Below are 14,292 nucleotides of genomic sequence, written 5' to 3' on the forward strand. Positions count from 1 at the left end.
GCATTGTTATTACTGTGGCTGTAATTTGGTTTAAGTGTTTTGTAATGATGAGCTTTAAATTATTGTAACCCGCCCCGGGACCTGCTGGCGACCTGTTTATAACACGAAACACGCGCGAATCTTTGCAGCGTGGAGAGCGCGCAATAGAACCAACTTGAGGATTCAATCCTGTGCCTTCTTTCCTGGGAGTAAGCCCCGTGGACCACGATGGGACTTTTCTCTCAGGTGGGCTGTTACAGGATGAAGGAAGAGGGTGGGGGAAAATATATATCCTGGCTTTGCAATTATTTATCACAGCGCATAACTTTGGGCTGGCTCCTCCGCCAGTGTGGGCTAGAAATCTCGAAATCTCCCCTCCTCCTTCCTCTTTTGTTATCTCCCAAGTTGACTTGAGGTTGGTGGATTGATTCTCAGTTAATGGGGCAGGCACACAAAAGGTCTGGGGAGGAAGTGTCTCTCGCAAGTGTGTGTTTGTGGCTGTTTGCACACTCACAGAGCACATGTTTGCTCTGCGCTTCATAATGTGGACTTCTGAAAGGAGCATTGAATTTAGCAGACCTTTTTAGTGACTCTGGACTGAAAGGCTGTGCCACCTTCCAGTTTTAAGGAAGGATGCAATTACTCTTCTTTTCGCCCCCACCTCCATTGACTGTGTACAGACAAACCATCTGCCAAGAGGTAACTTCTCAGCTGCTTGTTAAACTTGGTGTGTGAACTGCTCTGCCAAGTCGTACAGCACTTAAATAGCTGATCAGAATTCTAGTGTTGTGAGGGGGGCAGTAAGATTCTGTTCACGTTTGGCAGGACAACACACACACACACACACAAGGTTAGCAAGTGGTTACTGCTGGGTAAATTGTGGCCCATTCATTTTACGGTTAGACCCAACGTGCTCAAACTTACAACAGAACTCTGATTTATGTGCTTTATTAGTATGCTTGAATGCAGTGGGTGCTCGCTGCTTCCCTATCCATAAAAAAAAGCAACTTTCTGTTTTCTCAAGTTGAGGGTGCCAAAAAATAATAATATTGCGATCCAGTCAAAGTTAAGCATTGGCTTAAAGTAAAAAAATAACAATAAAGACTTGTTGATTGTAGTGGGGGAAAGTTTAAGCACTTACATTCGAAAATGTTGACATTTAGACAATCCTGGCTTCAGGGTTGGGTGTTTTTTGGGGGAGCAGTTCTTGGTCAAGATGCCACCCCCATACTCTCTGCTTTTCCTGCCCCTTTGGGCACAGTCCCTGCAACTTTCCAGGAGAGGGCAAAGTGAGAGGAAGCTGCTGGTCTTTCTTCTTGCTCACATGCTTAGAGGGGCCAGGTGATCAGGAAGCGTCCCTGAGGAGGAGGGGCAGCAGGGCAGGGGGAGCCCTCTTGGATTTGGCAGTGGGCCCCATTTTGGGGCATGGGACTCAGCAGTTGCCCAGCAATGCCAACCTCTGATTGAGACTGGCCCTGAACACAAATGTGATTGGCCGCTGAAATGTGTTTCTTTTTTGTCAGGCATACAAAAGAATTCCAGTGGGTTTTTTAGAACATAATAGCAGAAAACCTGTGTTGAAGAAAACACATCAGCCTATTTCATGCTACTAGTTAATAATTGTGTGTGTGTGTATTGCTCGGAGCACCTAATGTTCATTTCCTTACAACAACCCTGTAAGGTTGGCCCAGTTTTGTTATTATCTGTGGGGGCTGAGGCATAGCAGCCTGCCTTAAGGTTACCGCCAGTTGAGTTCATGGCCAGAGACCCAACTACGAATATTCCTCTTCATTTCATAACTATGGTGTTACGTGGCTTCCACATCTACAGCTCAATATCTGTGAAGCAAACCTGCTTTTCAGAGCAGCACAGTTGGTCTGCCTTTTTCTAAGCACCTTTTCTTTTTTCCTTCCTTGCTCAGAATTCGGAGTTCTGTGTTTTCACTGGATCACCTATAAAAAAAGATACATAGAGGAGAGAATTAAGGTAGCTCAGCTGGCAAGAGCATGATACTCTTAATCTGAGGGTTGTGGCGGGTTCAAGCTCCACTTTGGGCAAAAGATTCCTGCATTGCAGGGGGTTGGACTAGGTGATCCGAGCTGTCCCTTACAATTCTATGATTGGCTTTTTTTTGGAGTTGCTTCTTTGCACTGAAAACGTTTGACTGTTAAGAGGGATCTTTGCATTTTCTCAAAACAGGAGCTTCTCTAGTAAGTATAAGCAAGTCCTCTAGAGTTCTACCTTGGCTCGCCCAGGTATCTCCACTCATAGTTTAATGTCTTCTAAAAGAACAGTGCAGGCAATTGGCAGGCACCGGCTTTTTTCTGTATAGCACAAATGCAGCATCTGAACCAGGGATGGGGAACCATTTTCTTCCCACTAGGGCAGCATTCCCTACATGCTAGTGTTGGACATAGAGGTGGATTTTGGAGTGAGCAGTTCCACCAAACTGGGCACCAAGCCTTGAGGCTGCTGCAGGGCATCGCACCTATGAGGTAATGAATTGAGCCAGAACGGAAGGTGAGAGGCAGGAGTGCTGAATTTTAGTCTTGCACAAGGTGCCACTGAGGCTTGAGAAAGGCCAGGGTCCGAAGGCAAAAAGTGTGCAGGGCAATGAATATGAGTCTTAGTACATTAGGTTTTCTAGCCATGGGGGAAATAAAATCAAAGGTTTCTAAACACAACACATGCTCCCCCATCGAGCAAGCAAGAGGAATCGCCACAAGTTCAAGGACACATTCTGGTCATACAAAAGCACTCAAAGAGGTGATAGTAGAGCCAAAGCGGAGTCTGGCTTGGGGAGAGGGCTGAGGCCTGGATGGCTGTGTTTGGTCCCTGGAATGGAGGTTCCCCAACCCTGCTTTAAACATAGAGTCCAAACATAGGGAAAGAAAGTAAAGGTACCCCTGACCGTTAGGTCCAGTCACAAACGACTCTGGGGTTGCAGCGCTCATCTCGCTCTATAGGCCGAGGGAGCCAGTGTACAGCTTCCGGGTCATGTGGCCAGCATGACAAAGCTGCTTCTTGAGAACCAGAGCATCGCACGGAAACGCTGTTTACCTTCCCGCCGGAGCGGTCCCTATTTATCTACTTGCACTTGACGTGCTTTTGAACTCCTAGGTGGGCAGGAGCTGGGACCGAACAATGGAGCTCACCCCGTCACGGGGATTCGAACCGCTGACCTTCTGATCGGCAACCCTAGGCTCTGTGGTTTAGACCACAGCACCACCCGCGTTCCGCAGGGAAAGTTAGTTCTGCTTAAATCCCCTGGAAAGTGACCAGGCAAGTAAGTTGCGGCTAATTTATTCCACATTAATTTCATTCAGTCTCTTATTTATTATGAGAGGAATTTAGCTAGCCTTAGGAGGAGATTGGCAGCTTCCCCCCAGTTTCAGTTAACAGTGGTTTAAACACGACATCTAAACTTTAAACTATGGTTAATCTTAATTTTGTAGCCAGCTTCATAAACCATAGCTTGAAGTTGGGTTGTTTTGGACAAACCATAGTTAAAATTAACCACAGTTTGTTGGACAACCCAGCAAGGTATGGCTAATCAAAAACAGAATCAAACCTTCTGAGCTTTGTGGATGCATTGAAAGAAGAGGGTGTGGGGGAGGCTGGGCTCATTGCTTTCACAATAACATGGTTTATTGTGACATCTGAACACACCCAGTGGTTAATTCTCTTTGCATTAGGGCCCATATAACATCCCATACATATTTGCCCTAACAATGGACATTTAAGGGAAATCATAATCTTAGAAGTAGCTGTCAGTAACTTGGGACATAAAAGTTATTCTGTATGACAGCTTCATAAACTCTTGAGACAGCATTAAACTTGAGTTGCCAAACCTGGATGTATGGCAACCCTAATTTAATTTTTTTTAAAAAAATACACAGATCAGGATGAAATGTTAACCCATAGTTTAGTTTTCCAAGAACAAGCCTAGATTTTGGACTGGTGCCTCTGGCATGGCCACAATGAAAATTCAGAAACTTTTGTTTATGATTTAGCTTAAGCACAGCTTTCCTGGACAAACTATGATAAATCTTAGTTCATTAAGTTTGCTTGTTTTCAATAACCACAGTTTAGGTTTTCGATGTAATGGTAAACTGTGGTTAATTTAAAAGTAAGCTGAAGCTTCTGAACTCCTCAGTGGATGAGAAGAGGGGAATACACAATCCAGAGACTTGCTCTGGCTTATGTTTACAATCCTAAACCTTGGTTTTGTGTTAAATGTGGACTGGGCTTTTAAATAAACCCTAAAATACGGAGGCACCACCTTTTGCTCTGCTTTGGTAGCACAAACTTTGTTGGGTTGCTTCTCTTCCTTGGTGTGGAATGCCAGGAATATTCAGGGATCAGCCTGCTACAAATGCTTCTATGCATATTTACTTGAAGGTTTGGATCTGGTATTCTTCCAAACCATTTCAAAACAGATTTTCAGGTGTACACTACTTTGGGGACAGACAGTAAATATTTTTTATGGGAGCCGAAGGTGGTGTGATACAGGCATTGTGGTGTGTAGCAAATCAACAAGAGCTGGGAACAGAGAAAGGTTGAGTCTACACACCAGGCACAACCATGCTTCTGTTCTGTAATATCATGTGAAACACTTTGGAAAAAGTGCCTCTGTTACCCAACCCTAAATGGAGAGTGTTGAATGTTGAGAACATAGGTGTGAATAAGTCTGCAAATTGTTTGAAGGAATGTGGGTGGGAAAGAAGGGTGTGTTAAGGATAAACAATTATTACAGGCTTATGTCAAAGTAAATGTCTGCTTAAACTGGGACCTGACTGAGAGGCCACATGCACCCAAGGCCAAGAATTTCCTAGGAATGTGGATGGCAAAAGTGTACTGCTGTTCAAAGTGGCTTGCGCTTTGCAAAGTGCTTAACAACTGTGGACATCTGGGATGGAGGGGAGACCAGTTGCAAGAGAGGATTTGCTAAAGGCTGGGGGTGGGGGGAAGCAAGTGAGCTTTTACTTCCCTGTGTCCCAGGCCTGTTGTAAATCCTGCAAGGGCAACCATAGGAGTTGGAAAGCAAGTGGAATTTGAAACCTTCCCCAGTGTGCGAAGAAAGTCTTAAGACAAACCTTAGCAGCAGGGACCATTGTGGCTCGTGCTGGGTCAGGAAGAAGTTGAGATGCCCGTTCACCTGGCTCCCTTCCTCTGTGTAAGATTAAGGAGGATTAAATTAATACATTCGCAGTTGAAGACACTTGACTCACATAAGTGAAAAATTAGCATGGCAGAAACCATTTTGGCTTATGTTTCTGTTTTATGGTTGAATTTGGATATAGGTTTACGTACTCTGAATGGCCAAAGCTTTAGCTGCTTGCAATCTCCAGCTAACAATCAACCCACCCATGTTTTGCTTTGCAAGTTTGTATAGAACAGGGGTGGCCAACTCCCAAGTAACTGCGATCTACTCACAGACTTAAAAGCTGGCAGTGATCTTTTGGGGGGTTCAGGTCAAAGTTGTTGAGCTTTTCTTAGGAACAGACACCCTGCAGGAAGAAAGGTGTGAGCACCTGTTGGACAATCTACCTGTTGGACGTGCCTGGTGTAGAACATGTGTAGAGCAGGGTAAACCAGAAAAGGAAGCAGGCAGTTACCATACTGGTGAGGAGGAGGGTATGCATGCATGAGGAGGTACCTGGATTCCAGGGTGCCTGAAATGTTGGTGCTGATGACTTATTCAGTTGACCTTGTTTGTTGGTAACTGGCACAGTGCAGCCCAAATTGTGTGCCTGTGGGAGGGCACCTGGCCAAACACAGAATGGGTTGTGTGAAGTGGCCCATAAGTGCACCATTGTGGTTTCCAAAGTGACAATCCCCCTTTGAGTCTGGATTTTCAAAAGGGCTTCTCTCCCTGTTGTCTTGTTTTAGTGTTAAGCTGAAATGAGAATCTGGGCTTGGGTGAAATGTAGACACTAACAAAAGTTCAGCTTCATTGAAAACTATTCTTTTATTTTGGGGTGAACCAGCCACCCTTGAAAATGGGGCTTTGGATTTGGTCACCACAATTTATCCATTTGGTAACTTATTCATTCAATAAGCTGTTTTTTGGGGGGGGAGGCTTATTGCTTTCCAAGAACAAGGGCAGCCGATTTGTTTCTTTTATTTCAGTCCATGCTGAACATACCTGATAGTAACCACCACCCTTGAATGCTAAAAGAGCGATAGCTAAGAGAGACTTGTTACATGTTAAAGACTAGGTATTTGATAGGCAATGCTTGTTTAACCGTGAGGCTATCATGCCAGATTCTCTATAACCAGCTATGTAATACCTGCACACAAGAGGCTTATGTCAAGCACCCAAGTTCTCATGACAACTCTTTATGCCTCTTTCACCATGTCTGATTTGTGCCCTTCCAATTGCAGCCTTGCACCATTCATACGTCCTTTCTTGGATACTACCAGCAACTTCCAATTAAACAAACTTTGGCTATTCATAATGCTGAGTTGGATTGTGGTTGCTGCTCCCCTTCGTGTTCTTCTGTATGGCTTTGATACTGCTGCCCCTTTGATGTAAGCCGTACTTCCTAGACTGATTTTTCTCTGGCCAATCTGTAGTGCTTTGGTAAAATCCTTTTGTGGCTGGTTCCTTCCCCTAACAGTGGGCAGCACTGAAGGGGAAAAAAGGGAAGGCATAGGAAAGGAGGTATTAAGTTGAAAGGTCACCGTTCTTAGTTCATTATCTTTAGGGATTTCAACGCTCCCTAGTGACTAAATCAACAATGAAGGCATGGAGAAAAAGAGGGGGATGTATGTTCAATTTCCGTTGGCTGACGCAACCATAATGAACTCATGAGTTGGTTTGTAGAGTTCTCCAAGTTGCACCACTTAAGCTTGCTCTCACCCTTTCACCTTCACTGCCTTATATATTATTCCCCAGTGGAACACACCCACAGGCTGGAAAACTATGGAGAAAAACCGTGGAAGAGCTAATCTTTATATAAGATTATATAAGATGGGCCATTAGAATAGTTGCTTCCATGTTGTTGTTGTTGTTGTTGTTTAGTCGTGTCCAACTCTTCGTAACCCCATGGACCAGAGCACGCCAGGCACTCCTGTCTTCCACTGCCTCCCGCAGCTTGGTCAAACTCATGTTGGTAGCTTCGAGAACACTGTCCAACAATCTCGCCTTCTGTCGTCCCCTTCTCCTTGTGCCCTCCATCTTTCCCAACATCAGGGTCTTTTCCAGGGAGTCTTCTCTTCTCATGAGGTGGCCAAAGTATTGGAGCCTCAGCTTCACGATCTGTCCTAATGAGCACTCAGGGCTGATTTCCTTAAGAATGGATCGGTTTGATCTTCTTGCAGTCCATGGGACTCTCAAGAGTCTCCTCCAGCACCATAATTCAAAAGCATCAATTCTTCGGTGATCAGCCTTCTTTATGGTCCAGCTCTCACTTCCATACATCACTACTGGGAAAACCATAGCTTTAACTATACGGACCTTTGTTGGCAAGGTGATGTCTCTGCTTTTTAAGATGCTGTATAGGTTTGTCATTGCTTTTCTCCCAAGAAGCAGGCGTTTCTCCCAAGAAGTTGCTTCCATAGGTGTATCAAAATAGCCACCTGAGGATAGAGTTTCACATCATAAGTGTTCTTTCTTTCTCACCTTCAGTTCGCTAGAGAATGGTTAAAGCACAAAGTTCTTACACAGATACAGTGGTACCTCGCAAGACGAATGCCTCGCAAGACAAAAAACTCACTAGACGAAAGGGTTTTTTGTTTTTTGAGCTGCTTCGCAAGACGATTTTCCCTATGGGCTTGCTTCGCAAGACGGAAACGTCTTGCAAGTTTGTTTCCTTTTTCTTAACACCGTTAATACAGTTGCGACTTGACTTCGAGGAGCTACTCATAGAACGCGGTGTGGTAGCCTTTTTTGAGGTTTTTAAAGACTTTGGTGATTTTTTAAGCTTTTCCAAAACTTTCCCGACACCGTGCTTCGCAAGACGAAAAAAATCGCAAGACGACAAAACTCGCAGAACGAATTAATTTCGTCTTGCGAGGCACCACTGTAATTTTAACTGCAGTAGAGTTTGACACTTCAATTTATTTATTATTTTTACATCCCATTTTTTCCTCCAAGAAGCTCAAAGTAGTGTGCATGATTCTCTACAACCTCATTTTATTGTTGCATCAGTCCTGTGAGGTACATTAGCTTGAGAGAGAGAATGAATGGATGAAGATGTGAACCAAGGACTCTCAGGCCCTAGCCCAACACTCTTGACCATGATACCTCATGGGTTCTTTATAGCCATTTATTTTTATATAAAAGTATTTATATACCACCCGTTCACAAAACAGCAACATAAAAACGTTTAAAAGCAGTACAGAGCAAGCATCAAAATGAATGGCCACTTCGCATAGGCCTGTGGACTTGTAGCATCCTTCTATTGTCCATATCACATCATTGTTGTAAATAAATATATAAGGTTGGGGAAGGGGGAGCTAGCTCAGTGGTCCCACCAAGCTGAAGGCCCCAGCTCTAATCCCCAGCATGTCCACTATAGGGTGGGGAGATACCACTGTGTGTGAAATCATGCAGAGGCAATACTGAACGACGTAAATCAATGGGTTGACACTGTAAAAGACAATGCCCTATTTCTCCTAAGATTGAGGTGAAAAAAACCCCAACAACTTAACAGCTTATTATTGGGTTGTTGTTTTTAACTGCTATTTAGTAACAAAACCCTAAACACTTCAATATTAGTGGTAGTAGTAACAACGGATCTTTTTATTCTTGTACTTCCAGTATAATTATTTGAGTGTTAATCTCAAAGTGGGCAATCCTTATGAATTCATTGTAGCAGTAAGTGCAGAAATCCAAATTGAAAGCCATTTTTTAAAAATTGAGAGGTTGCATTGCATCGTGCCCTCAGGGGTTTATCATATTTTCTGCTCTTCTCTTTACTACTGCCCTTTTTCTCCATTTCCTATAGTAGTGGTTGGAATGTCAGTACAGTACATGGGAGGTTTGTGTGTGCATGGGGTTGTTTCATTGGCTGTCTACTATGAGAGACCCATGAGAGACTAGTGTCTCTTACTCAAGAGAAAACTTAGGGCACATAGTGAGCGCTTTTAAGTCCCGTTGATTTCAGTGAGAGGGTCAAGCTGAGCAGGATTCGGACAAAAATCAGAAGCAGTTTGCATGCATTCCCTTTGATCCCCCAAATTCCCTTTGAGCCGTGTATGAGTCATTGTGCCATGAGTTCTGTGCCTCTGATGAAGGGACACTGTGTAGCTGATAGTGGAAGTTTTAATGGCAGAGAGAGCTTGATCTTTCTCTCTGTGTGATATTATACCTTGGGCTGTACTTTTCCATCCTTAAACAGCTGGCCTTTGTATTTGTATTTTTTTATATACTGTTGGTGAGGTATTCTGCTCCCTTGCATGCTGATCCTGCTATAATGGTTGAACCAGCAGCAATTGGCACAGTTGATACACGGCTTATGAGTATTTGAAATCCTGGTTTGCCATTGTGGCAGTAAGCTGATCACTCCTAAAAGCTCTGTGCGGACTGGAGAAAGCAGATATCTGAAAGGCCATTCTGATTAAAGCACGTTGTGTTGGGAAAAAAATGCAATAGTAGCAGCACTATGTACAGTACAGTGGCCAACGTGGTTGCATGTTGTTTTAAATGGTTTTAATGTTCTATTTTGAATTGGGACTTCAGGGTGAAGGGCATTTTATAAATAAAAATAATAGATAATAATAGTGCAGCACATTACAGTTGCTAGAATAACCTTTAAGTGGTCCGCTAAGGCCCTCAGCAATTTTCAAGTGGGCCTAATCCATCAACTGATGTACAAAATGGACCTGTGTGGACAGTAGCTTTTGGATTGACACAATGCAAGAATGCTAGAAAATTGTCCAATCAGTTTTCCCGGTTCTAACGTACTTCCTCACAGGTTTCTATTACACTCTGCAAAAACCTCAACAATCCCTTTGCTTTAAATGGGAGATTTAAAATGAGAGAAAGGATTAGATTTGCAATTGCTTGAGAGGAAGCTCTTCCATTCAAACCCGCTCCATTATCTCAGTTTGCTCTGATTGCCGAGGTATTAAATTCCACAACCCTTTTTGTAACTTCCTTGTCTGCTGCTGCAAAACCTTTCTAGGTCTCCCATCTCTTTTCCTGAGAAAAGCCTATTGTTGCAATTTTAACCTATTGTTGCAATTTGCTTGGATCTACAAGGTTGATGGGATTTGTTTTCTCAGGACTTTCATAAACATGATGCGCAGTTTTATCTTGCTTGTGAGAAACCAAACACCAACTCACGCTCCCACATAGATTTTTCCCTAATGGGAGAAATGATTTTGTTTATTTAATATGATAGATGAGCAGCGTTGGCAAACGTTTGATCTTGGTGAACTAGTGATCTTGGGACAAATCTCAACAACAATAGCAAAAGTTTTTGAGGTATTTTTAATTAAAATTGCCAAAATCTACACTACCAACATGGGCTGCCATATGTCTGGATTTTCCCAGACATTTCAGTCATTTTCACCCGGACGTTGCTTAAGGAGGCTGAATACCGGTTTGGCTTGGGAAAATTCCGGACGTATGGCAACCCTATTACTGCAGCAAATCAATTGTCCCATTTTTCCCATTAAGTGTTGGCTTCATTTCCTTCACAGAAGAGCCAAAGGCCTGAAAGAAGTTGACAGTTCGGCCTGGTGTCATGCTGCCGTTACCATAGCAACCAACGGCAGGCCTACGTGGAGGCACTGATCCAGTCTACTGCTAGAGCAGAAGGCCATTAATCCTGCTAGCAAATTACGCCCCTGCTGAGACCCTACTTTTGACCTAATGCTTCACTTTTCCGAAAACATTTAAAACAAATAAACAAAAGAACTCTCTAGGTTCGATACAAATGTCACGTTTATTTTTAGACCAAATGTGCTTGGCTTGGCATTACTAGCAACATATTTATTTCAGCCCATCCTAACTCTAAGGCTCAGGGCAGGTTGCTTCATTTAAAAAACTCTCTCCAACCACACAACATGTTTTCTTCCATTTTTCCCCACACACAAGGAAAACTGGGCTCCCAGGCATGTTGCCCAGATTTACCCAGTCAGTCCATAGTTGTGCTGGACCGTTAACTTAGATATTCCATGTAACTCATGTAGTTACTCTTCTACAGTTCCTATCTTTTATTTTATAGTAGCAGCAGCCTCATACCTGATGTTGCTCAGAAATTCTATTAAAAACCCCCACAAAAAAATCAGTGCAGTTTTGAAATCGGTGGATAAAATCTGTGCAACTTTGAAAGGTTCAGCCCACTATTTTGATTCAAAATGGCGCCCAACTATATCTAAACAGATGCTTCTTGATTTCAGGAATCATCATGCAGAATTGTGTTACTGTTATTTTAAGAGGTGTCCAAAGAGCAAGCAAACAACTTCCTAAAATGCATAGCAGATGTGACTGGTTTGGTTTATCTTTCGTTTTTCTCCAGACAGCAGGGATATCGTCACAGAACATTGTTGGAATGTATGCATTCTGCATTTCTAGAGACAGACTATGGGGAGGGTGGAAAAAGCTGTTCCTGAAGCCAAAGAGAATCGTAGAAGCCCTGTGGCCTTTGTGTGGGTATAGGAGGAACTGTGAGAAGAGATATTGGAAAGAGTCCTGGTATCTTGTGACCAGAACAGAACTACTGTTCTCAGGGTGGACCACAGTCACCCCTTAAGGAATAATCTACCTGGCTGTGCTTCTAGAGTAGATTGCAAAGTGATACAACACTGTTGTGTGAAGTGGGATCAGAGCTTATGAGACAGTGTAAGAGAAGAGTTTTCTCTTCAAAACGACCTTGACAGATTAGAAAACTGGGCCAAAACAAACAAGATGAATTTTAACAGGGAGAAATGTAAAGTATTGCACTTGGGCAAAAAAAATGAGAGGCACAAATACAAGATGGGTGACACCTGGCTTGAGAGCAGTACATGTGAAAAGGATCTAGGAGTCTTGGTTGACCACAAACTTGACATGAGCCAACAGTGTGACGCGGCAGCTAAAAAAGCCAATGCAATTCTGGGCCTCATCAATAGGAGTATAGCATCTAGATCAAGGGAAGTAATAGTGCCACTGTATTCTGCTCTGGTCAGACCTCACCTGGAGTACTGTGTCCAGTTCTGGGCACCACAATTCAAGAAGGACACTGACAAACTGGAACGTGTCCAGAGGAGGGCAACCAAAATGGTCAAAGGCCTGGAAACGATGCCTTATGAGGAACGGCTAAGGGAGCTGGGCATGTTTAGCCTGGAGAAGAGGAGGTTAAGGGGTGATATGATAGCCATGTTCAAATATATAAAAGGATGTCACATAGAGGAGGGAGAAAGGTTGTTTTCTGCTGCTCCAGAGAAGCGGACACGGAGCAATGGATCCAAACTACAAGAAAGAAGATTCCACCTAAACATTAGGAAGAACTTCCTGACAGTAAGAGCTGTTCGACAGTGGAATCTGCTGCCAAGGAGTGTGGTGGAGTCTCCTTCTTTGGAGGTCTTTAAGCAGAGGCTTGACAACCATATGTCAGGAGTGCTCTGATGGTGTTTCCTGCTTGGCAGGGGGTTGGACTCGATGGCCCTTGTGGTCTCTTCCAACTCTATGATTCTATGATTCTATGATTCTATGATTCTATACTTATCAATCTGTAATTGCGAGGTAGCAAGATAACACTTAAGATGGCTTAAGGTTAAGATCAGCATTTTGACTTTGGCCCTGTAGCAAACTGTTAACTAGCTAAGATAACAAACTGGACTGATGTACAAGGTTGATGGATTTGTTTTCCCAGGACTTTCATAAATATGATGTACAGTTTTATCTCGCTTGTGAGAAACCAAACACCACTTCTCACAGGCCTTTGGACAGAATAACCTCTCCATTCTCTCTCTTGCCACTGTGGCTTAGCACTACATGAATGAGATTCATGAATGAGCTTGCACATTCTCTCCATTCAGTTTTTGTCACATTTTTCAATCTAATTAGGGCTGAGAGCCTCCCTATTGCCCCTGGGCTCCTTGGAGCACTGAATATGGTCCATGTTTATGATCATGGGTGTGGAATGAGGGTGTGGATCCATAATCTTCCTGAATAAAAATGGAAACCTTTTCTCTGCTTTTTTGTTGTTTTTTAACCACAGGGTCAGTACTGTGACATCTGCTCATCGGCCAACAGCAACAAAGCCCATCCCATCACCAATGCTATCGATGGCACCGAACGCTGGTGGCAAAGCCCTCCTCTTTCACGAAGGCTGGAATTCAACGAGGTCAACGTCACCTTGGATCTTGGACAGGTAACTGCAGGAAAACATCATCCTCCTTGATCAAGGGACCCTTTTTACTTTGCAGAGATATTGATAGACAAGAGAGTACTTCTTTGTTCATTGATTTTTGAGTTACACAACAGGACACATTGGAAATCCTGCAACTTTCCTTAGCTAACTACAGTCACTGTATTGTTTGGTCGCCCCCAAAGTCTTGTCCAGAAGACAACGGAATCTTGCAGAGCTATAGCACTACATGTATAAATAGCAAGGTTACCTTGTTTGCAAAGTGCTTCAGATGTGTGTGCGGTATATATATTGAACAGAATCTTACTGCATCAGGCTGCATGAGGGACTGAGCTGCATATTTTACTGCTCTGCAATGTGAGGTATCTCTGCACCTAGACCAACAACATTCCTGTGAGAAAGCTGTGCTTGAACCCTTCTCCTTGCAATAGGGAGTGACACAGAGCAGGCAAAGCTTTCATCTTGATTCTAGGGATAAGCCAGCCATAAGGGACACTTCCATAATGGCCATCATACGTATATTCCATATATTTAATTGGATGTATTTAATGGGTTTGAGACCTTGCGGTTGAAGGGAAGTCACAAAGTCAATACTGGCCTGTTCTTTGTTAGTGAGATCGTGTGGACATATGAGCTTTCGGGATCTTTTTCCGCAGGCGGGATGAAGCATCTGAAAGGTGACACGCCACTTAAATACAAAAGAAAGCAAATAACTGCACTTTGAGAAGTCACTTCAGGGATTTTAAAGCAAATTGCTGATATCCTGTTGTTGAATGTTAGCTCAGACCTTTGGGGATCAGAGTTCATACTGGCCTGTCAAGACCAAGTGTAATGCTTTGAATGTGAAAAGTATCTGGTGTCCAATAACCTTTCCTTCCATTTGATAACCTGGTTTCTGGGTCACTGTTCATATCTTAAGAAACAGTGGTTCACTCGGCCCGTTTGTGTGATGTAGGCTGCTAGAACATTGTTTTATATCGTACCTCAGGTTAAGAACAGTTTCGGG

At 43.3% G+C, this 14,292-nt stretch overlaps 1 protein-coding gene across 4 annotated transcripts in view; it reads left to right on the top strand.

The window, feature by feature from the left end:
• The window catches only part of LAMA5 (laminin subunit alpha 5), a 230,839-nt gene that overhangs the window by 35,417 nt on the left and 181,130 nt on the right, over nt 1-14,292 (top strand). For all 4 annotated transcript variants that reach the window (XM_081010969.1, XM_081010970.1, XM_081010967.1 and 1 more), the window contains one exon: nt 13,137-13,289. In XM_081010969.1, the coding sequence (XP_080867095.1) occupies nt 13,137-13,289 (153 nt within the window). The remainder of the gene's footprint in view (nt 1-13,136; nt 13,290-14,292) is intronic.

This window comes from Podarcis pityusensis (genome assembly GCF_964106645.2).
Source record: "Podarcis pityusensis genome assembly, chromosome: 6".
NCBI classification, from domain to species: domain Eukaryota; kingdom Metazoa; phylum Chordata; class Lepidosauria; order Squamata; family Lacertidae; genus Podarcis; species Podarcis pityusensis.